The sequence below is a fragment of the Pyrus communis genome, chromosome 1 (assembly GCF_963583255.1).
Source record: "Pyrus communis chromosome 1, drPyrComm1.1, whole genome shotgun sequence".
Classification (NCBI taxonomy): Eukaryota; Viridiplantae; Streptophyta; class Magnoliopsida; order Rosales; family Rosaceae; genus Pyrus; species Pyrus communis.
Window position 1 is genome coordinate 4,723,525 of NC_084803.1, and position 25,096 is coordinate 4,748,620.

General features: G+C 39.7%; 2 protein-coding genes and 3 pseudogenes across 2 annotated transcripts; 1 reads left to right on the top strand and 4 right to left on the bottom strand.

Annotated features, from left to right (window-relative positions):
* Positions 1-1,150: 1,150 nt before the first annotated feature.
* On the top strand, positions 1,151-4,477 carry LOC137743648 (probable serine/threonine-protein kinase At1g01540). The gene is made up of 7 exons (XM_068483583.1): positions 1,151-2,060; positions 2,320-2,424; positions 2,608-2,730; positions 2,809-2,979; positions 3,088-3,217; positions 3,298-3,507; positions 4,059-4,477. The coding sequence occupies exons 1-7, from the start codon at positions 1,366-1,368 to the stop codon at positions 4,212-4,214; spliced, it is 1,590 nt and encodes a 529-aa protein (XP_068339684.1). The 5' UTR covers positions 1,151-1,365; the 3' UTR covers positions 4,215-4,477.
* A 737-nt stretch (positions 4,478-5,214) lies between these two features.
* LOC137714645 (subtilisin-like protease SBT3) lies at positions 5,215-6,612 on the bottom strand (annotated as a pseudogene).
* A 1,552-nt stretch (positions 6,613-8,164) lies between these two features.
* LOC137714705 (subtilisin-like protease SBT3) lies at positions 8,165-10,450 on the bottom strand. The gene has a single exon (XM_068453851.1). The coding sequence runs from the start codon at positions 10,448-10,450 to the stop codon at positions 8,165-8,167; it is 2,286 nt and encodes a 761-aa protein (XP_068309952.1).
* Positions 10,451-18,494: 8,044 nt separating this feature from the next.
* Positions 18,495-23,591, bottom strand: LOC137714786 (subtilisin-like protease SBT3; annotated as a pseudogene).
* LOC137714808 (subtilisin-like protease SBT3) lies at positions 23,590-24,979 on the bottom strand (annotated as a pseudogene).
* Positions 24,980-25,096: the final 117 nt, after the last annotated feature.

Consider the following 25,096-nt stretch of genomic DNA (forward strand, 5'->3'; position numbering starts at 1 on the left):
AATAGCGAGCATCGTATTCTATGAAGAAATAAAGTCAATAGCCCTCAACCAAAGTAATCATATCTTAATTGAATTAAATTGTAGTAATTAATGACAAAGTTAAGAGAGTGTGTGTATCTAAGTGTAGCACTATGACCAAAAATGAAATAAAATAGATATGAATAGTCTTTTAAACTCTTATACTAAGAGAACACTACCAGTGAAATCAGCAACTGACACTTACACTGAAAGATCAAAGTTAGAGGAGCAAATGAGATTAGATGCATCAATAGCCCTAGCCGTAAATAATGCAAACGGTAGTGGCTTCAACATATTGTTTTTTATCTTATGCACACTCCTTGTTAATCTTAACCGTTGTTTTTACTTTAATAGTTCAATTTAACACCAACAAAACTAAAGGAGTGTGTATAAGATAAAAAGAGATTTGTGAAAAGTATTACCTTCATGCAAATTAACGTTGTATGTATCAATTGTGCAATGATATAACTAATGTGTTAAGTATCTTGTACAAATAGTCCACTAGTAAGAATGAAATTCAACGAAATTAACAAGCCTAACACAAGTGATGTATCATGTGATTTAACTCGAGAGAAGTGAATCTGCACACCTTTCTTCTTCTTTGATCAATTTTTTTTTTTTGATAACATTTAGACTAAATAATCAAAGAATATTAAGTGGACACCAATAATTCTGAGTGCACAAATAGGCAAGAAGCCTGTAATGCACGGGGTCACGTGCACAACAAGTAAGCGTCGAAAAACGATTGATTGTAGCATTTTTCTTATAATTAAGCAAAGTTAAAGTGTAAAGCTACATTTATTACCACATTTTTGCTATGATAGGGATAGAGTATCTATAGTCAAATTAAAAAGAAAACTAATAAAAATGATTTGAAAACTTTGAGTTTTAACAATAAAGACAAAATAAAAAGTAAAATAAATAGTACCAAGATTGACTTTTTAGTGTAAAAATATAATTTTTCATTAAAATACATGGTATTAGAAATTTTTCCTTAAAGTTTTCCAAATTAAATGCAGATGCATTTAGACGTTACATATTCTGGACGAAATAAAAATAGGATAAAAATATAACATTTTACATTTGTAAATACATAAATAAAAGCATACAGCAGCAGCTTGTGGAGCATTCTCATCATCTGGTTCATGCTTCTCTCTCCGCACTTTCTCTCTCATCCCCCACTCGCACTGAGCTGAGCTCACCACCCCAGCTTCTCAATTTCCCCATTTGTACAGTCCCCACAGTCTCACTGCCTCCTCTCCTTCTTTCTCTGCTTTCTTCTTCTTCTTCTTCTTCTTCTTCTTCTTCTTCTTTGAGGAAGGAGGAGGAGTGGAATTAGAGTCTACAATGTCGGGCTACTCGTTTCTGAACGACCAGCTCTCGAAGAGGACCTCCATTTTCGGTTTGCATTTGTGGGTAGTTTTGGGAATTTGCGTCGGAGCCGCCATTGTTCTCGTCCTCTTCCTCATCTCTCTCTGGTTCACTTCCCGCCGCAACAGCGCCTCCTCAAAAGCCAAGACCTTTACCCACAACTCCTCCACTATCCCAAACGTCTCCAAAGAGATCCAAGAAATCAGAATTGACCACGCCCGGAACCACCCATCGCAACCCGACCCGAAACCCACCAACCACCAGAGTCACCCCGACCCGGTTGCCGACTCTGACTCCTCCGGGGCCAGACCCCAACCCCTGCTTCTTCAGCAGGACGATCACCACGAAAGCCCGGCAGGGAGCGCCGGCCGGCAGAGAATTCACATTGAGATTGGGAAGGACCACCGGATTTTGTACCCGGAGAAGGGCGGCGGCGGCGGCGGGTCGTCTCATGGCAGCGGCGAGGTTCGGTCTGGGGACCAGGGGATGGTCGCCGCGCCGGAGGTTTCACATTTGGGGTGGGGCCATTGGTACACTCTCAGAGAGCTTGAGGATTCCACTAATGGGTTTGCCGACGAGAATGTGATTGGTGAAGGCGGCTATGGAATTGTTTACCGCGGTGTTTTGGAGGATAATACGATTGTTGCTGTAAAAAATCTGCTTAATAACAAGTATGTAGTTACGGTTTTGTAAATTTAATTTTTGATATGTGCTTAATATCGTACTAATTATGGTCAGTTTGAGATTATAATCATGTTTAAAGTGAACCCAGTTGGGAAATCTGAGAGCTTTATCTTGTGGAGTTAGTTAAATCTGTTAGATTTTCATGGATTTTGGGAAAATATATATTTTTGTTCCAACTGCTGCATGAACTTTGTATTGGGGAATTCGGCATGAGGAAGCTTGATGATTTTACTTTGCATGGTTCAGGGGACAAGCCGAGAAGGAGTTTAAGGTCGAAGTTGAAGCGATTGGCCGTGTTCGCCATAAGAATTTAGTGAGGTTGCTTGGTTATTGTGCTGAAGGAGCTCATAGGTAATTTATCTTCATTTGTTATATCGTGTATCCTTTCGCATTTTGATCTTTGGTTTAATGCATGACCTTCTCTTGAATCCTTGATGGCTAATTCGTTAAGAATCTTTGTGATTATTTCTTCTTTTTGGTTTAACTATAATATCCTTTCCTTATGATTGCGCTAATGCAGTAGGGTTTTTGTAGAATGCTTGTATATGAGTATGTTGACAATGGAAATTTGGAACAATGGCTTCATGGTGATGTTGGGCCTACAAGTCCTCTTGTGTGGGAGAGTCGTATGAATATAATACTCGGGACAGCAAAAGGGTATTCCTTGTATTAAATGACCTTAGTTATTTCAATTCTCCGTGGTTTACCATAACATAAACTCTGCCAATATTATAGGTTGACTTACTTGCATGAGGGGCTTGAGCCAAAGGTCGTTCACCGTGATATTAAGTCTAGCAACATCTTACTTGATAAGCAGTGGAATTCAAAAGTATCCGACTTTGGCTTAGCAAAGCTCCTTGGCTCAGAAAGGAGTTACGTGACAACTCGAGTGATGGGAACATTCGGGTGAGTTTAACCTCTCTACGTAACTGTTATTTGCTTCCTATCTGGAGAGTGGAGAGTTATGATCTTGTTCTTGCACACTTGAATCACACATTCGGTTTTGCTTTGTAGATACGTAGCTCCAGAATATGCCAGTACTGGTATGTTGAATGAAAGAAGTGATGTGTATAGTTTCGGAATTCTCATAATGGAGATAATTTCTGGGAGAAACCCAGTGGACTACAGCCGCGCTCCAGGAGAGGTTTGTTTTCAGGATCTTCACTTGATAATACATTGTCTTCCAACCAGAATAACTGGTACTGCTTGGTGATCAAACTTCAGGTGAATCTAGTTGAGTGGCTTAAAGCAATGGTTACAAATCGGAATGCTGAGGGAGTTTTGGATCCTAGGTTACCAGAGAAGCCTTCTTCCAGAGCACTGAAGCGTGCTCTTTTGGTTGCATTGCGTTGTGTGGACCCAAATGCTCAGAAGAGGCCTAAAATGGGGCATGTGGTACATATGCTTGAGGCCGATGAGTTCCCTTTCCGAGATGTGAGTTGCATTCATTTCTTCCCCTCATAAATCTTTCCAGCTGGATGTCTGTTTCCTAGCTGGTTTATGATGCTACACCTTGTTTGAAACTGCTTTCTACGTGTTTCCTTATTTGTCTTCATAGACTTGCATTCTACATCATGAAGGATTGGCGTGATATTTAGATTTCACATTATTTGCTAACACTTGATGCATGTCTTTTACCTTGATCTGGTGTTGCAATACATTGTCAATTTGGTCTAATGTGCAAATCTTTGAGATAAATAATTGGAGTTCCCTAAAACTAGTGTATTTCATGAACTTCTCAGTCACTTATTGCACCGTGCATGTAAGCAACTTATGTTACACAAGATTAATACGAACTAATAAGTGTAGGTTTCACATTAACTTTTTGTCTGCAAATTGGTGCAATTTTCTTATGGCAAATGAGGTTTCTATCCCCGTTCTTTTTTTTTTTTTTTTAACATGAAAGCACGTAAAACAAAGTTCTACATCTACCTGCATGGATTTGAGTTTCTCATCTATGATTATTTTTGGGCAAATAATTTCAGGAGAGCAGGGCTGGAAGAGAACATGGACGCTCACCACGTGATGCTGGAAGGATGGACAAGCGTGTGATTGAATCAGGTGATAGTAGCGGGTATGAGAGTAGTGCCCAAACTAACATGTCGTTATGGAGAAAGCAAGAAGTTGAAGAAGAGCATTAGCCCCTCACCAGCCACCAGTTTCATGTGTGAGGTGGATTGACGCACCTCGTTTTGGCCCTATGCCTCTGTCTAGGTGATAAGTTAAATTCTCTGTTATTTATTTCCCTGTATAGCCCCATTCACGTCAATACGAGCTTGCACTTCGGTGGATTCTCTAGCATTTTGTTCCCTCCTCTCAATGTAAGTTGAATAACCAGAACACCGTTTTTCATTCCACCGTCTTTGTTATGGTAATTCAGTTTTCAGAAATAGTAAATCTCTCATCTTTATTAAAGTCTCATTGTATAAAGTTTGTTCCTTGACTGTCTTTCCGCTCTGTTAGGTAAGTTGTAAGTTCACATTGTTGAATTCTTTGACTGAAAAAGAACGAAAAGGACCAACGGTTTTACTAGGACATTTCAGTTAAGAGGCGTAATCAACGGCATTAGTGGGTTTCGTGCAAGGTTTAGGGTTTAGTTAGAAACATTCGGGCCCGACTGCATTCTGTTAGGTTTGACAGCTAAGGATGTCATATGCATGCACAAAGGCATGATGAAACCTTTGGACCCCTCAAATTATGCAGTGTTGCTGGTTTTGGTGTTAATGTAAAAGTTTATTAGAAGGACCTTCTTTCTTTCCGGCCCTTTTGTTCTTTTTGGTCCCCCACACACCAAAAGCATTTGTTGGTGCTTTTGTATTTGTTTTCTTTCACTTTTGGACTGCAAATCTGTGGTCTCTGTTGAAAATCTGAAAGTAACTGCTCTACTTCTCTGTATGAAACTAGTAATTTACGGCCACTACAGGACTTGACACTATGTGATTATATTGATCAATCCATTTCAGATGGCCATACGTCGCCTTCGGAGCGTTGCTATTGATCTCGACCGTCAACGCGAAACCTTGTTCTTGATTCTTTCCAGTGAATGTTAGAGTGCTAGGCTCCATTGCAATCTTCATTCCTTTAGGAACCTCCACAAATGCAAAGTAACTTGATGCATCATCTCCCACATTTTTCACAACCCTAGTGAAGTTTTTGGCTTTTGGAGAGTTGTCTGTGCTGTTGAAGATGGCTATAAAAGAAGGGTAGTTTAACTTTAGTTGTATTGGCTTTTGTTGCATACTCTTTACTTCAAGAGCCTTTTGCCTTTGGTAGAACCAAAGCAGGAATGGTGAAGTCTTCCGCGGACAAATCTGGCATATCTGACACAAAGATTGCAGCGTAAGCGCCTGCGTTTTTTACCTCTTCCAGTTGTCCATCAATGCCACCTCCCCTGGGATTATCACAGAAGACTACTTTTCCGGCCACTTCTTTATGATCTAATGCTCCAAAATCGCATGTTGATTTGCTCACGCTGTCTTTCCCGTAGTACAATGGCTTATCAGCAATGTAAACGCTTTCGGGGAAGTATGATTCTCCTTCAACTGCGAATCCGTTGTCTAGAGTCAAGGTTGCAGTGAAAGTACGATCAAGTGTGCCAGCTCCTGCTGTCGTGATCCAGGGTGCTCCATTGTAGGTTGAGTTATGAGAAGGACCGTCATTCCCAGCAGCGCATACGACAACAATTCCCTTCTCAACTGCTGAAAGAGAACCGATGGCAATGATATCGTTGTAGTAAGGAAGGAAGTCGAAGCCAAGAGACAGTGACATGATATCAACACCATCAGAAATTGCCTGATCCATCCCGGCAAGCACATCACTAGCTGCACTCTTCTTTGAAGATGCCGCCCACAAGACCTTGTACATGGCAACATGTGCGCGCGGCGTCAACCCTCTTGCCGTTCCTTTGGCATATCCAAAATGACCTGCGCTGAGTACATGGTTGCCTGCAGCTGTTGACGATGTGTGTGTTCCGTGACCAGAGAAGTCTCTGGGTGAACCATAGTCATATTCTTTGCTAATCCGTATACCTGCAGCTTCGAGCCCTTTGCTGAAAGATCGAGCACCAATGAGCTGCTTGTTGCAAAGAGACGGGGTGAATGCTGTTCCATTCTCGCACACGCCTTTCCATCTTAATGGCACCTCTGACATTCCCTGATCGCCGAAACTCTCACTTTCTGGCCAAATCCCTGAATCAAGAATACCTATGATCACATCTTGGCCAAATGAGGCATTAGGCCATAAACCGAGGTTCTGTCCAAGTCCAAAAAACTTAGGGCTGTGAGTTGTGAACATCTTGCCAAAAGACTCGGGATACGTGGCAACATGAGCCGGGGATTTCTCCAATCTAGACAGCTGAGAAGGAGTGAGCCTAGCACTGAACCCATGCATGACATGGCTGTATGAGTACAGCAACGTTTCACAGTCATCATCAGTTTCTGCAGGAGATGAAGACCAGAATAATTTTACGGTGGACTTGTGCCACGTCTCATACGTTAAGAACGATTCGAGTTTCTGGATTTCCTCAACATTCGACTGCATTGTTGATCTGCAGCAGCATTAACAACTGAAGTGCGATCATGATGTACAAACCCATCTTTCTAGTTATCGATTTGCAAATAATAGAGCGATTTTCGAGCTCTATAAGAACCATAGGTGATTGGTGAATGATGTTGACCTTGTTTAAATGAAAAACGTTATGTTCCAGGTCCGATCGAGTATACAATAAAATTTATTGTCCATTTTTTTTATGTTAAAACGAAAGGCTTACTATGTTTAGTGGTTTATGTCGATGCTACTTAGAGAGATTGTATAGGCTTCATTGTCGATGCTACTTACTTTGTTTAAACAAAAGGCTTACTGCATTTTTTTCCTTCTGTTTTTTTTTTTTTGCTTTTTTGTTTTGTTTTTAATCCTTGGGAGTTGGGAGTTCTAATAGCTAGGTCTGTTAAAACCAATCTGCATGCCCGTTTCTCTTTTTTCTCGCCTTATAGTTGGAGAGACATAAACGCGTAGTAACATAGTTGTAGAGTGGTGATGAGTTGATATTGTGTTATATATTTTACCCTAATCTTAATTATAATTTATTGGTTATTTTGGTAGAATTTTGATTATTTGTTATGTATTTTCAATGTAGGACATTCGACTTCCTCTGGAGCAAAACGTTATCAAACGGACGAATATTGGGGTGATTCAATTGGAGAACGTTTATGAGTCCCTTATTTTGTTTGTGTCAAAGTTTTACATTTTTCTATGTTGGAGGTTCCAAGTAGGACATAATTTAGGAAAACCTAACCTTCAAAACATGCATGTATAAGTCATAAGTAATTAGAAGAACTACATAGGATTGTTAATGCAACGGCGGAATCCTAATGCTTAAATTGATTTTCAAAACTATTTCATTTTGTTTTCTTTACTTTGCCAATTTATTTAATTGATTTTAATTAAATTCATTTTTTAATATTTTAAGTTACAAAATCACCCTTTCCCAAACTTTGTTTTAAATAATTAATTGAGATTTGGTTTGATATAAATTATTTATTTAATCTCTGTGGAGAACGACTTTACTAAAACAACTATACTACAATTATCTAGAATTTTGGCAAGTATTTTAAGTGTTTTTCATTCATATTTTATTGGATGGTAAAAATCCTATCAAGTAACATGCTCGTACATTTCTCTCGTCTTATAGTATGAAAGATATAAAAGCGTGACATAGAAGCTCATTTCTTTTAGTTCCCACACGACACCAGACCACACACCAAAAGCATTTGTTGGTGGTTTTGAATTTTGTAATCTTCCACTTTTGGACTGAAAATCTGTGGTCTTTGTTGACATGTCGCATAAACCAGAAAAATGCAGCTACTAAAAGACAACAACAGCTCATGAAACCTGGCTTCCAAAAAGGGTCACCGCTCCCATTTATTGAAACTAAGAGGAGAGTTTAGCGTAAAAGATCGAGCCTTTTCGATCATTATTGAAAATTTGAATGTAACTGCTGTACTTCTTTGTATTGTATTTTGTCATTCCCTTTTATTTTCGTAATTTTTGGATCCTGCACATTAATATGCAGATGGTATCATGATGTCTGAAACTAGTAATTTACGGCCATTACCGGGCTTGATACTATGTGGTTATATTGATCAATCCATTTCAGATAGCCATACGTCACCTTCGGAGTGTTGCTATCGATCTCGACACTCAACACGAAACCTTGTTCTTGATTCTTTCCTGTGAATGTTAGAGTGCTAGGCTCTACTGCAATCTTCATTCCTTTAGGAACCTCCAAAAATGCAAAGTAATTTGATGCATCATCTCCCACGTTTGTCACAACCCTAGTAAAGTTTTTCACTTTCGGAGAGCTGTCTGTGCTGTTGAAGATGGCTATAAAGGAAGGGTAGTTTAGCTCAGTAGGTTGTTGCCTGCAACTCCATTGATTTCGTCGGATAACAGCGCTCATCTGCTTGGTAGTGTATCCGAGGCCACATAGAAACTCGATATAATCCTGCACATCCATGTCATAGACGAGTCCAGGATTCATGGCTCTGTTCGGGTTGATATGGCCTGCACCGAACTCTAAAGGCGTGGCAGCAAGACCGTCTCCTTGGTCTTTTATGGTGTTTCTTGTGTTGTCGAGGTTGTACGCTGTGGTCATGATCGCTGATCGAATGGCAGCAGGGCTCCATTCACGGTGAACAGCCTTTAGGAGAGCTACAACTCCTGCAACATGAGGTGCTGCCATTGATGTCCCTGACATTAGTTGATAGTCTGACGCCAAATTATAGTTGTTTACTTCCATCAACATCTTGTTAGGTGCAACTGCAGCGAGTACATCAACACCGGGAGCAAGAATGTCGGGTTTTAGAATGCTTGGGGTGACGGGGTCTGGTCCTCTTGAAGAGAAATCCGCTACTTGCGGTGCCGGTTTTGTCCCCAAATTGGTGTTCACAAAGGTAAGGGTTTTAACTTTAGTTGTATTGGCTCTTGTTGCATACTCTTTAATTAAAGCGCCTTTCGCCATTGGAAGAACCAAAGCAGGAATGGTGAAGTCTTCCGAGTCCAAATCTGGCATATCTGACACAAAAATTGCGGCGTAAGCGCCTGCGTTTTTTACCTCTTCCAGTTGTCCATCAATGTCACCCCCATTGGGATTATCACAGAAGACTACTTTTCCAGCCACTTCTTTCTGATCTAATGCCCCAAAATGGCATGTTGATTTGCTCACGTTGTCTTTCCCGTAGTACAACGGCTTATCAGCAATGTAAACGCTTTCGGGGAAGTATGATTCTCCTTCAAATGTGAAGCCGTTGTCTAGAGTCAAGGTAGCAGTGAAAGTACGATCAAGTGTGCCAGCTCCCACTGTTGTGATCCAGGGTGCTCCATTGTATGTCGAGTTATCAGAAGGACCATCATTCCCAGCAGCACATACGACAACAATTCCCTTCTCAACTGCTGAAAGAGAACCGATGGCAATGATATCGTTGTAGTACGGAAGGAAGTCGAATCCAAGAGATAGTGACATGATATCGACACCATCAGAAATCGCCTGATCCATCCCGGCAAGCACATCACTAGCTGCACTCTCTTCTGAATCGCTAGCCCACAAGACTTTGTACATGGCAACATGCGCGTGTGGGGCCACCCCTCTTGCCGTGCCTTTTGCATATCCAAAATGACTTGCACTGAGCACATGGTTGCCTGCAGCTGTCGATGATGTGTGTGTTCCGTGACCGAAGAAGTCTCTTGGCGAATCATAGTCATATTGTTTGGAAATCGGTATGCCTGCAGCTTCGAGCCCTTTGCTGAAAGATCGAGCACCAATGAGCTTCTTGTTGCAAAGGGACGGGGTGAATGCAGTTCCATTCTCGCACACGCCTTTCCATCTTAATGGCACCTCTGACATTCCCTTATCGCTGAAACTCTCACTTTCTGGCCAAATTCCTGTATCAATAATTCCTATGATCACATCTTGGCCAAATGAGGCATTAGGCCATAGACCGAGGTTCTGCCTAAGTCCAAGAAACTTAGGGCTGTGAGTTGTGAACATCTTGCCAAAAGACTCGGGATACGTGGCAACATGAGCCGGGGATTTCTCCAATCTAGACAGCTGAGAAGGAGTGAGCCTTGCACTGAACCCATTCATGACATGGCTGTATGAGTACAGCAACATTTCACTGCCATCACCGTTTTCTGCAGGAGACGAAGACGACAATGACTTTACGGTGGACTTGTGCCACGCCTCATGCGTTAAGAACGATTCGGGTTTGTGGGAATGATCCATGTGAATGATGTATGTCTGGATTTCCTCAACATTCGATACTGCATTGTTGATCTGCAACAGCATTAACAACAGAAATGTGATCATGCTGGACAAATCCATCTTTCTAGTTATCGATTTGCAAATAATAGACGATTTTCGAGCTTTAAAAGAACCATTGTTGATTAGCGAATGATGTTGACCTTCCTTGTTTAAACGCAAAACGTTATGTTCAAGGTCCGATCGAGTTTAGAACAAACTTCTTGTCGATATTGTCTATGTCAAAACAGAAGGCTTAAATAGATAAAACAAAAGGCTAATGGTTTATGTGTTGAGAATTAAGCTGCCTCCTAGCTTTAGAGACAACCTGCAGAAGGTAATCCTGCAGATGAAATCAGAAAGGAAGCAGAAAAGCATGAAGAAATGAAAACCTTACTAAAATTAGAAGGAACTTTTTAAATTCAACGGCTAGTTTCCTTTCCTAGTTTTAGAAAGTTTACAGCTGGTGTTTTACTTTTAATTGTACTGAGCATTCTCATCTTCTTCCAAGTGGATGGATGATATCCTCCAAGAACCATTAATGGTCGAAGAGGAGTACTAGGTCCCTAGTTCTAGGATCTGGTTTTAGACCGGCTGTGGTAAGATATAGTTCTGTAATTTTGTTTTGAAGATTAAGAAAATACAGAAAGTTTTTTGCTCTTCCGTCTTCTCTCTAGCAAAAACAAAAACAAAAACTTATTCAAACGATTAATCAAGTTTGAATCTTTATCAACCAAAAAACAATATGCCTGGTACCATTTCAAACATGGTATCAGAGCTCTTGGTCTGATTTCGAAGAAGGGACGTGATTATGTGAAGATACAAATCCAGAAAGGGTTAAAGGTGGAACCTTTATAACCATTTGTGCTGTGCTACCTGAGAAGATGGCCGGATCAAGCTCCTCTGGTGGTGATTTACGAACACCACAATTTAATGGTTCAAACTACGATTTTTGGGCTGTAAAAATGGAAACCATTCTCATAGCATACGATCTATGGGATGTGGTTGAAGTTGGTCTTGCTGGACAACAAACTTCCAGAGAGGAGACCTCTGAGGAAGAAGGAGAAAGCGAGTCTGAGCACACTCCAGTTGAAAGACCAGTTGTTACAAAGGAGGAAAAGATCAAGAATGCCAAGGCTCTAAGTCTTATTCAAGGAGCAATCACTGATGAACTTTTTCCCAGAATCCGAAATGAGAAGACTGCAAAGGGTGCTTGGGAAATCTTGAGAAGAGAGTTCAGAGGAGACAAAAAGGTAAGAGCTGTGAAGTTACAAGCCATTAGAGCTGATTTTGAATATCTAAGAATGAATGATGTTGAATCTCTGGATGACTACCTGGCTCGTTTTTTTGAGATAGTAAACAACTTGAAATCTCTAGGAGAAGATGTAACAGAAAAAAGGATCGTTCAAAAGCTGTTGATGAGTCTAAGTAGAAGGTATAAGTCCATAGTGTCGATTATTGAAGAAACCAGAGATCTAGATACTATTAGGATTGAAGAAGTCCTAGCCTCAGTGAAAGTTTATGATAAGAGGGAAGATTTGCATGATGAAAGAGACAAATACACAAGTACTGAGAGGGCTTTCAGTAGTCTTAAAGTTGGAGGAAATGGAAGTGGCACTGGAAATTTTAAAGGGTCTCAGTATAGATCAAATCCAAAGTTTGGTCAGTACAAGAAGGGAAAGAACTGGGGTCAAAATAGCAGCTGGAATAATGGTACTGGTGGTGGCTGGAACAACAAGTTTCCTGCACACAACAAACAAACCAGTGGCAGTCAAGGGAATGTGAAACCACTATGCCAAGTGTGTGACAAATATCACTTTGGTATATGCAGATATAGAGGAAAACCCAAATGTGGCAGGTGCAGTCGATTTGGTCATCTAACTAAGGACTGTGATAATGGTAAACAAGTTGCAAATTGTGCAAAGGAAGAAGATCTGGTCACAGGAACAATGTTCTATGCTTGTCATGCAAGCTCAATTGCATCAAGTAAGTCTGTGTGGTTTGTGGACAGTGCCTGCAGTAATCACATGACTTCTCAAGAGTCCTTGTTGATCAATCTTGATAAGTCAGTGACCTGCAAAGTGAAAATAGGTAATGGTGATCTCGTTCAAGCCACAGGAAAAGGAACACTTGTAGTTGAGACAAGAAGAGGGAAAAGATACATAAATGAAGTGCTGCTGGTTCCAGGATTAGATGAAAATCTGTTAAGTGTTGGTCAAATGATGGAACACGGTTATTATGTTCTATTTGGTGGTAACATGGCTGTGATATTTGATGATAGCAATCTTGAAAATGTGGTAGCAAAGGTTGTTATGACAGGGAACAGATGCTTTCCATTGTCTTTTGAATCTATAAATGCAGTGGCTAGAAAAGCTTCAATTGAAGAAGAGTCAAGGATCTGGCATAAAAGGCTTGGTCACTTGAACTTTAACAGTCTGAAAAGGATGCAGAGAGAAGGATTGGTGCTTGGATTGCCTGCATTATCTGAGATGAAGGAAGTCTGTGAGAGTTGTGTCTCTGGGAAGATGCATATTGAACCATTCGATAAAGAGAAAGTTTGGAGAGCTAGTCAACCATTAGAACTGGTATACACTGATGTTTGTGGACCAATGCAGAATGAATCTGTTGGTGGCAACAGATACTTCATAACATTCATAGATGACTTCTCAAGAATGTGTTGGGTGTATTTTCTAAGGAACAAATCTGATGTGTTCAATGTGTTTAAGAAATTTAAAGCTTTTGTTGAGCTGCAAAGTGGTTTTAAGCTTAAGAAGCTGAGAAGTGACAGAGGAGGTGAATATACCTCCCATGAATTCTTGAATTTCTGTTCTAATGTTGGAATGGAGAGACAGTTAACAGTGGCATACTCCCCTCAGCAAAATGGTGTTGCTGAGAGAAGGAATAGAACTATTTGTGAAATGGCCAGATCAATGATGGCTGAGAAGAACATTCCTGTGATTTTTTGGGCTGAAGCAGTTGGAACTGCAGTGTACTTGCAGAATAGGTGTCCTACAAGCTCAGTGAAGAGTAAAACACCATTTGAAGCGTTCACAGGAAGAAAACCAGGTGTAAAACATTTGAGAGTGTTTGGAAGTATTTGTTACAGCCACATTCCATCAAATCTGAGACAGAAATTTGATGATAAAGCAAACAAGGGAATATTTATGGGGTATGGCAGCTGTGAGAAAGGTTATAGGATCTATAATCTTCAAACTAAGAAGATCATACTCTCAAGAAGTGTTATATTTGATGAGAGCAAATCATGGAATTGGGAAAGTAAGCAAGAAGAAACTGTTTTCATGCCACTCAGTTCTGAAAATGAGAATCCAGAGATAACAGAACCAGAAGGGCTTATTCATGAAACTCAAAGCTGTGACTCTCCAAATTTCACTCAATTAGTGTCTGGTGATGAACAAGCCACTGGAAGTAACAATGGCAGTACTAGTCAAGGCTCAACACCAAGTAATACACCTGAGAAGCTGAGAAGCTTGGAAGACATTTATGCAAGATGTCATATGACTATCATTGAGCCTGAAACCTATCATGAAGCTATTGAAGACAATGCATGGAAGGAAGCAATGAATGCTGAAATTGAAACCATTGAGAAAAATGGAACTTGGGAGCTTGTGGAAAGACCTGCAGACAAGCCTGTTATAGGAGTCAGATGGGTGTTCAAAACCAAACTGAATCTAGATGGATCAGTTCAAAAACACAAGGCTAGGCTTGTGGCAAAAGGGTATGCTCAGAAACCTGGCATTGACTATAATGAAACCTTTGCTCCAGTGGCAAGGTTAGATACAATTCGAACTTTAATTGCACTTGCAGCACAGAAGGGTTGGAAGCTGTTCCAATTAGATGTTAAATCAGCTTTTTTGAATGGAGTACTTGAGGAGGAGGTTTACACTGAGCAACCAGAAGGGTTTGAAGTCAAAAATGCAAGTCACAAGGTCTATAAGTTAAAGAAGGCACTTTATGGTTTGAAGCAGGCTCCTAGAGCCTGGTACAGTGAGATTGACACTTATCTCACAAGCTGCAATTTCAAAAGAAGCATCAGTGAGGCTACCTTATATACTAGAACTGATGATGAAGGGAATATGATCATAGTCTCTATATATGTTGATGATATAGTATACACTGGAGGTAGCAATACATTGCTCAGTGAGTTTAAAAGGGACATGATGCAGAAATATGAGATGACTGACTTAGGACTCTTACACCATTTCTTGGGAATGGGAGTTCTACAAACTGAAAGAGGTGCCTTTATTCATCAAAGTAAGTATGCAAAGTCCTTACTTGCAAAGTTTGGACTGGAGGATTGTAAATCTGTGACAATTCCTCTTCCCACTGGTGAGAAACTGAAGAAAATTGATGGAAGTGAGCTGACTGATGAAGGTTTATTTAGGCAGATTGTTGGCAGTTTGTTATATTTAACTGCAACCAGGCCTGATATAATGTATGCTGCTAGTTTGCTATCAAGATTCATGCATGGTCCCACGAAAAAACACATGGGAATAGCTAAAAGAGTTCTCAGATACATTCAAGGCACTCTCAGCTATGGTATTGAATTCACAAGGGACAAGGAGGCTGTTTTGATTGGTTTTTGTGACTCAGATTGGGCTGGAAGTGAAGATGACAGTAGAAGTACATCTGGATATGCATTTAGCTTTGGAAGTGGTGTTTTTTCATGGGCCTCAGTCAAGCAAAACACAGTTGCATTGTCAACTGCAGAAGCTGAATATGTCTCAGCAGCTGGAGCAACAGCTCAAGCCATTTGGCTAAGATTTGTGTTGGATGATTTTGGTGAATTGCAAGCTGATGCAACACCATTGTTTTGTGACAACATGTCTGCAATATCAATGGTCAAAAATCCTGTTTTTCATCAGAGAACCAGACATATAAACAGGAAGTATCATTTTATTCGAGAAGCATTGCAGCAAGGATCCATTGATGTGAAGTATTGCAGAAGTGAAGAACAGTTGGCAGATATATTTACAAAAGCCTTGCCTAAAGATCGATTCAATTACTTGAGGATGAAGTTAGGAGTGAAGCCAGTAAGCAGCTTAGGAGAGGCTGTTGAGAATTAAGCTGCCTCCTAGCTTTAGAGACAACCTGCAGAAGGTAATCCTGCAGATGAAATCAGAAAGGAAGCAGAAAAGCATGAAGAAATGAAAACCTTACTAAAATTAGAAGGAACTTTTTAAATTCAACGGCTAGTTTCCTTTCCTAGTTTTAGAAAGTTTACAGCTGGTGTTTTACTTTTAATTGTACTGAGCATTCTCATCTTCTTCCAAGTGGATGGATGATATCCTCCAAGAACCATTAATGGTCGAAGAGGAGTACTAGGTCCCTAGTTCTAGGATCTGGTTTTAGACCGGCTGTGGTAAGATATAGTTCTGTAATTTTGTTTTGAAGATTAAGAAAATACAGAAAGTTTTTTGCTCTTCCGTCTTCTCTCTAGCAAAAACAAAAACAAAAACTTATTCAAACGATTAATCAAGTTTGAATCTTTATCAACCAAAAAACAATATGCCTGGTACCATTTCAAACATTATGTCGATGCTACTTAAGAGAGATTGGACAGGCATCATTGTCTGACTTGATAGCCTGCATTTTTCTTCTGTTTTTTTATATTTTATATTTTGGTTCTTTTCTTTTGTTTTTAATCCTTAGGAGTTCTAACCTGTCTCTTAAAACCAGTATACACGTCTCAATGTTAAAACCGACAGAAACTTACCTATCACATAGTGTGTAGCGACATGACCGTTTCTCTCTTTTCTTGCCTTATAGTAGGAGAATGATTAAAGAATACACACTACAAGTTGAGGTTCTCTATTTTCAGTAATAAGAAGATAAAAGAAATTTGGTTTGAGTACTACAACCACCATAAGACATTGAGAGGAAACTGGCGAAATCATGCGAGAACAAACTTTATACAATGAGATGCCAATGAAGACGTGAGATTTACTATTTCAGCCACGGACGCTATTTTATTCAAGTGTCGAATTTGAAATTGAGCCTTTCATGTGCCCTCAATTGTACTTTCTCTACAAGAAAAATGGCAGCCACGTTTCAAGTAACAGTTATTTCAGCAACGGCCGCACTTGCTCGTGAATGAAAGCCATAATGTTTATGCACTTTGGTGCGGTTTGATCCCCACCGATCCACCTTTCTTCTAATATTCAACAATTTAATTAACCCACTAACACTATCTTTTGTCAACAAAAAAAAAAAAAAAAAAACTTGCTTGTGACTATTACACTCTTTTCTTGTAGATTTGTAGTGATGTTCCAATTACAATCAATTTTTGAGAACGAATTCACTGATACGATGTTAGCTGAACTAAGAGCTAATAACTATTGGTTGTTCGACAAAACCAACAAGCTACGAGGAACTTGGACCAAACGACCACTTACATATAATCATTTTGACTAATTATATTGTGGCAGCTCAAATTTGGCACATTATTGTACCATTTATGTTGTTCTAATCATCATTAGGTTAAGGCTTAAACTGTATTAGTTTGCTATTTTACTATGTTCAAAATACAATAAACCACATGATTTCATGCATCAATATCTTATATGTGATCACCTATCTGATAAATATAAAGTATGTTGACTTTTAAAAATTGGGGTTTAAAATTACTTGAATTTTCATTTCCTTTCATCCCTCCATGGTGAGGGTAACCTAAGATGCTTCAGTTTCCACTGAGACCTAATCAGAGAAGAGCTTTAACCGACCAATGTAGCATCTTCCCTTTCTACGGGCAAAAACGCAACCAATCGACCATGGAGATCCATAAAAAGCAATTTTTATGAATGGGCGGTGTGTTTTGACGATGGCCTTGCCCATTGTGGCTGTGCTCATTTTGAATGTGAAGATCAAAACTACATACAAAAAACGGTTACTTTTACAAGAAAAGGAATTTCTTTAGTAAGAAGTAGGCATCTCAATGTTTCTAGTATAATCTATTCACGCACCTGATTCATCACATTAACATCGCAAATGAATGGTGTGATACGATGCAATTTAACCTTTCCGCTCTGTTAGGTAAGTTGTAAGTTCTCATTGTTGAATTCTTTGACTGAAAGGGAACTAAAATGACCATGCTACATTCTCTTAAAGAGGCATAATCAAATTCATTCGTGGGTTTCGTGCTAGGTTTAGGGTTTAACATTCGGGCCCTACTGCATTCTGTCAGGTTTGATACCAAAGAGCATTTTCAAAAGAAATGTCAAAATCCTACGTGAAATGTTACTGTGCATATTTGACATCAAAAGTCTCTCTAATTGAAATGTTATTTGCTTATTGGATTTGAAGGCTTAGTGATTTGATGTCAAATTTGATATCAATGTCAAATTTATTTTTAATTCATTTTAATAGTGGATCCCTTATTCCACTAACATTTCAACCAATAAAAATTTATTTCAACATTTTTTTAATAATTACAATCATTTAAAGCTCCATTTAAATAATAAAATAACATTTGACAATTCAGTTGGAGAATTACAAAATTTGACATAAAGCTTCAAATTGCCACATCAGCCATCAATTGTAATTTGACTATTATAATTTGATATTTTCTTTGGAGATGGTGTAAAGGATGTCATATGTATGCACAAGGGCATGATGAAACCTTTGGACCCCCCACATTATGCAGCTTTGCTGGTTTTGGTGTTAATATGAAAGTTATTAGAGGGACCTTCTTTCTGTTTCTTTCTTTCCGGCCCTTTTGTTCTTAGCTTCATTTTTTTTAGGTCCCACCCCACACCACACACCAAAAGCATTTGTTGGTGGTTTTGAATTTTGTTTTCTTTCACTTTGGGACTGAAAATCTGTGATCTCTATTGACATGTCGAATAAACCAGAAAACTGCAGCTACTAAAAGAGAACAACAGCTCATGAAACCTCTCTACCAAAAGAGGGTCACCTCTGACATTTATGAGATTCTGTCTTCTCCTAGGGACTAAGAGAAGAGTTTAACGTAAAAGATCGAGCCTTTTTTATCATTATTGAAAATCTGAATGTAACAGCTGTAATTCGCTGTATTATATTTTGTCATTTCCTTTTATTTTGTAATGTTTGGATCCTGCACATTAATATGCAGATGGTATCACGATGTCTGAAACTAATAATTTACGACCACTACAAGGCTTGATACTATGTGGTTATGTTAATCAATCCATTTCAGATAGCCATACGTCACCTTCTTGCTATCGATCTCGACCCTTAACACGAAACCTTGTTCTTGATTCTTTCCCGTGAATGTTAGAGTGCTAGGCTCCACTGCAATCTTCATTCCTTTAGGAACCCTCCAAAAATGCAAAGTAACTTGATGCATCATCTCCCACGTTTGTCACAACCCTAGTGAAGTTTTTCGCTTTCAGAGAGCTGTCTGTGCTGTTGAAGATGGCTATAAGAAGGGTAGTTTAACTCAGTAGGTTGTTGCCAACAACTCCATTGACTTCGTCGGATAATAGCGCTCATCTGCTTGGTAGTGTATCCGAGACCACATCGAAACTCGGTATAATCCTGCACATCCATGTCATAGACGAGTCCAGGATTCATGGCTCTGTTTGGGTTGATATGGCCTGCACCGAACTCTAAAGGCGTGGCAGCAAGACCGTCTTGTTGGTCTTTTATGGTGTTTCTAGTGTTGTCGAGGTTGTACGCTGTGGTCATGATCGCTGATCGAATGGCAGCAGGGCTCCATTCACGGTGAACAGCCTTTAGGAGACCTACAACTCCTGCAACATGAGATGCTGCCATTGATGTCCCTGACATTAGTGTTGGATTTTTGGATTGCCGGGCCCATTCCGCTCTAACGACACCAATACTGTTTCCAATTTAACCACATGCTCAATCCGTCAGGTATGGGGTTTTACCACAAAAGTTGGATTTTTGGATCGCCGGGCCCACCCCACTCTAACGACACCGGTATTGTCCCCAACTTAACCACCTGCCTAATCCGTCAGATGTGGGGTTTTACCACAAAAGGTCTCGGTATTAGTTAGAGTGGGACAGACCCAGCAATCTAAAAATCCAACATGCTATCAGAGAGCAAACGGGGAAACAAAGGGCAGAGATATTTTTTCACAAAGAGATATTTTTTGATATTGATTGAATCTCCCAGTACATGAGACAACTGATAAGGCAAATGATCAGCCCTCTTACAAAAGATCTATGCCATACATGTTGGCAATAGATTAGAGATCCAAACATTTCAAATTACATGCAAGGATTAACTTTAAAGCAAAGGATTAACTTTAACACTCCCTCTTAATGCTTTGCAGTTTCACTCCCAAAAGTTCTCTTTGGTAGATGAATACGTCCTTTGGTAATGCCTTGTTGAATATATCAGCAACTTGATCTTCTATCCTGCAGTAAACAACATCCACTTCCTTGTCTTCCACAACACCTCTGATGCTTCAGAGCAATATGCTTTGATTTGCCATGACAGACAGGATTCTTGCTCATGGCAATAGCTAACTTGTTGTCACAAAGGATAGGAGTTGCTGATTCTTGTTTCTCACCAAAATCTTGCATAATTCTTCTCAACCACACCTTGAGAAGTTGCAATTGAAGCCGACACATACTCAGCCTCTGCCGTTGATAGTGCAACTGAATTCTGCTTTTTAGACGCCCAAAAGAATACACCAGTCCTTAGCGTAAAAGTATAGCCATATGTGCTCTTCAAGTCATCCACACTACCTCCCAAATCACTATCACAGAGCCCATACAATTTTGGCTCAACATTCCTTTCATACATAATACCAAAGTAAAGTGTACCTTGTATGTATCCTAGGATCCTTTTTACAGCTCCATAGTGAATGCGAGTAAGCTTGTGCATAAATCTGGACAACAAGCTTGGAACATACATAATATCGGGTCTAGTCGCTGTCAAATACAAAAAACTCCCAACTAGGCTTCTATACATAGATTCATCAACATCACCACTACCATCTTCTCTTTGAAACTTTTCATTCATAACTAGAGGTGTTGCAACAGGCTTGCAACCAACCATTTTGAATTTTTCTAGAAGTGATTTTGCATATTTCTTTTGAGTAATAAAGATACCATAATTTGATTGAATGATATTAATTCCCAAAAAATAATGCAATATACCTAGATCACTCATCTCATATTTCCTCATCATGTCATTTTTGAAATTCAAGATCATTTTATCACTACTTCCAGTATAAACCAAATCATCAACATATAAGGAAACGATAAGGATATCTGAAATACCTTCGGTTTTGACATAGATGGCAGGTTCATTCTCACTTCTTTGAAATCCCCTTTCATTGAAATATGAGTCGATCTCTCCATAGCATGCTCTTGAAGCTTGTTTCAGGCCATAAAGTGCCTTCTTAAGCTTGTACACCTTGTGCTCTTGTCCTCTAAGAACAAATCCTTGAGATTGATCAACGAACACCTCTTCTTTTAGGACTCCATTTAGGAAAGCGACTTGACGTCAAGTTGGTGTAGAAACCACCCCTTTTGAGCAGCTACAGAAATAAGGCCTCTGATTGTTTTATGCCTAGCTACCGGTGCAAAGGTTTCTTGGAAGTCAATCCCGGGTTTCTGAGAATAACCCTTTGCTACCAATCTAGCTTTGTTCCTTTGAATAGAACCATCTTGATTGAGCTTAGTCTTATAAATCCATTTCACTCCAATGACGATGTTGTCACAAGGTATGTCCATTAGTTCCCATGTCTTGTTTTTCATAATGACATTGATCTCCTATTGCATTGTAGCCTTCCATGTATCTTCTTTCACTGCATCATCAAAGTTTTCCGGTTCTACAACACAGAAATTACAGCTTTCATAGACTTCATTTAAGCTTATTAGCCGAACCAGCGTTGAACTTGGACTCGAAGGTGTGGGAGAGTGAACTTGAGGACTATTTTCAGGTGACAATTGTGGAATTTCTTCCTCAATTTCCTCATCATTTGGCTAATTTTATTCTTCAATTCTGATTAGTGTAGATTCTTCTTGGATGGTTGCTTGATTCCAATCCCACGAAGATTTTTCACTAAAGAGAACATCTCTACAAACCATAACTTTCTTCCTTTTTAAGTTGTAGAGTCTGTACCCTTTTGTGTGTGAAGCATAGCCTACAAAAATGCATCTTTCACTTGACTCATCAAGTTTTTGTCTTAGTTCTTTCAGAACATAAGCAAAGCAGACTCTCAAGTGATTCACGGAAGGCTTTCTTCCACTCCATGCCTCAAATGGTGTCATGCCTTCAACTGCTACTGTCGGATGCCTATTCATTAAGTAGATTGCTGTATTAATTGCCTCACCTCCACAAATATTGAGGCATTCCCTTGTCATACAACATTGCCTTAGCCATTTTGACTAAGGTTCTATTTTTTTGGCTTAGTTACTCCAGTTTGTTGTGGAGTGTAACTGACAGTAAGCTGCCTTTCCAAGCCAATATCTTGACAAAACTTATCAAATTATGTGGATGTGTACTCTCCTCCTCTGTCACTTCTAAGAACTTTGATTAGATAACCATATTGTCGCTCAACCATAGCTTGAAACTTCTTGAAGATTGAGAACACTTCTAATTTCTGCCTTAGAAAGTATACCCAAATCATTTTGGAATAATCATCTACGAAGATTAGGAAATACTTGTTTCCCACTTGAGTAGAGGACTTCATGGTACGCAAACATCTGTATGAATCAATTCCAATGGAGCTTTTGCTCTCCCAGCTTTACTAGGTGGAAATGAATCTCTATGATGCTTCCCAAGTGCACAACCTTCACATATTTCTTCATTTTTCTTTTTCTTGTAGTTTCTTAAGACTTTGAAAATTCAAGTGGCCAAGAATTTTATGCCATAGCTTTGAATCTTCTTGCACTTCCATCTTGAGTGTTGATTGAGTTGCATACTCAATTGTAAGAGGAAAACTTCTACTCTTCCTCATCTCAATCTTAGCCAAGAGTTGTTCACGATTCCTCCCATCATATATCTTGCAAGTATTGTCTCCAAAATACAAGTAGTAGCCATGCTTAATGAGTTGTCCAAGACTTAGCAAATTTTGCTTCAAATCAAGAACTAACATGATATCTTTGGTGAACATCTTTCCATTCTTGTTGGATTTTTAAATCGCCGGGCCCAACCCACTCTAACGACACCGATATTGTCCTCAACTTAACCATCTGCCTAATCCGTCAGGTGTGGGGTTTTACCACAAAAGACCTCGGTATTAGTTAGGGTAGGGTAATTCTATTTAAACCCATCGGGTTTCATTGAACCCACCGATGTAGGACTTTAACACTCCCCCTCATATGTAATCTCATTTAGTGGTTCACACGTAGAGATCCAAATCGGTAATTGAAACTCAGAGGTCGGCTCACGTTAGGCCCACCTGTTTTCAATAGAACATTTAGTGGTTCACACGTGGAGATCCACATCAGTAATTGAAACTCAGAGGTCGGCTCACGTTTGACCCACTTGTTTTCAATGGAACTCAACGGTTGTCTTTATATTAAGAGTTCATACTTGTTTCCTTATGAGTGACAAGCTCGTTGGCTTGCACACAAGCTCATTGGCTTGCACGGGCCCGAACCATGGGCTCTGATACCATGTTAATATTCAAACAATCTTTCATCTCAATAAACTAAACACACGGATTAGGCTAGAAAGATGAAGCAACATATGACAAATATGAGCAGTAGCTTGCTACGGGAAAACATAGGGCAGAGAGCAAACGAGGAAACAGAGGGCAGAGAGCTTTTCTCACAAAGAGATATTTTTTGATATTTTTTCACAAAGAGATTTTTTTTTTTTATGTTGATTGAATGTCCTAGTACCATGTTGGATTTTTGGATCGTTGGGCCCACCCCACTCTAACAACACCGACATTGTCCCCAACTTAACCACCTACCAAATTCGTCAGGTGTGGGGTTTTACCACAAAAGACCTAGATATTAGTTAGAGTAGGGTAATTCTATTTAAATCCATTGGGTTTCATTGAACCCACTGATGTGGGACTTTAACAATTAGTTGATAGTCTGACGCCAAATTATAGTTGTTTACTTCCATCAACATCTTGTTAGGTGCAACTGCAGCAAGAACATCAACACCGGGAGCAAGAATGTCGGGTTTTAGAATGCTTGGGGTGACGGGGTCTGGTCCTCTTGAAGAGAAATACGCTACTTGCGGTGCCGGTTTTGTCCCCAAATTGGTGTGCACAAAGGTAAGGGTTTTAACTTTAGTTGTAAACGCTTTCGGGGAAGTATGATTCCCCTTCAAATGCGAAGCCGTTGTCTAGAGTCAAGGTAGCAGTGAAAGTACGATCAAGTGTGACAGCTCCTACTGTTGTGATCCAGGGTGCTCCATTGTATGTCGAGTTATCATCAAGACCATCATTCCCAGCAGCACATATGACAACAATTCCCTTCTCAACTGCTGAAAGAGAACCGATGGCAATGATATCGTTGTAGTAAGGAAGGAAGTCGAATCCAAGAGATAGTGACATGATATCAACACCATCAGAAATCGCCTGATCCATCCCGGCAAGCACATCACTAGCTGCACTCTCTTCTGAATCTCTTACCCACAAGACTTTGTACATGGCAACATGCACGCGGGGCGCCACCCCTCTTGCCGTGCCTTTTGCATATCCGAAATGACTTGCACCGAGCACATGGTTGCCTGCAGCTGTGGATGATGTGTGTGTTCCGTGGCCAAAGAAGTCTCTTGGCGAATCATAGTCACGTTCAGAAATCGGTATACCTGCAGCTTTGAGCCCCTTGCTGAAAGATCGAGCACCAATGAGCTTCTTGTTGCAGAGAGACGGGGTAAATGCAGTTTCATTCTCACACACGCCTTTCCATCTTAATGGTACCTCTGACATTCCCTTATCACTGAAACTCTCACTTTCTGGCCGGATTCCTGTGTCAATAATTCCTATGATCACATCTTGGCCAAATGAGGCATTAGGCCATAGACCGAGGTTCTGCCTAAGTCCAAGAAACTTAAGGCTGTGAGTTGTGAACTTCTTGCCAAAAGACTCGGGATATGTGGCAACATGAGCCGGGGATTTCTCCAATCTAGACAGCTGAGAAGGAGTGAGCCTTGCACTGAACCCATGCATTGCTGTATGAGTGCAGCAACATTTCACCGTCATCATCTTTTTCTGCAGGATATGAAGACCACAATGATTTTACGGTGGACTTGTGCCATGCCTCGTGCGTTAAGAATGATTCGGGTTTGTGGGAATGATCCATGTGAATGATGTATGTCTGGATTTCCTCAACATTCGATACTGCATCGTTGATCTGCAACAGCATTAACAACAGAAGTGTGACATGTTGTACAAATCCATCTTTCTACTTATCGATTTGCAAAGAATAGAGCGATTTTCAAGCTTTATAAGAACCATTGTTGATTAGTGAATGATGTTGACCTTCTGTGTTTAAACGCAAAACGTTATGTTCAAGGTTCGATCGAGTTTATAATAAAACTTCTGGTCGGTATTGTCTATGTCAAAACGGAAGGCTTAAATAGAGAAAACAAAAGAGTTACTTGGTTTAATGGTTTATGTCGATGCTACTTAAGAGATATTGGACAGGCCTCATTGTTTGAGTTGATACCTGCATTTTTCTTCTTTCTTTTTAATTTTCTTTTTGTTGTTTTTTGTTGTTTTTGTTGTTTTTTGTTATATTCTTTTGTTTTTAATCTTAGGAGTTTTAATCTATGTCAATTAAAACCAATAT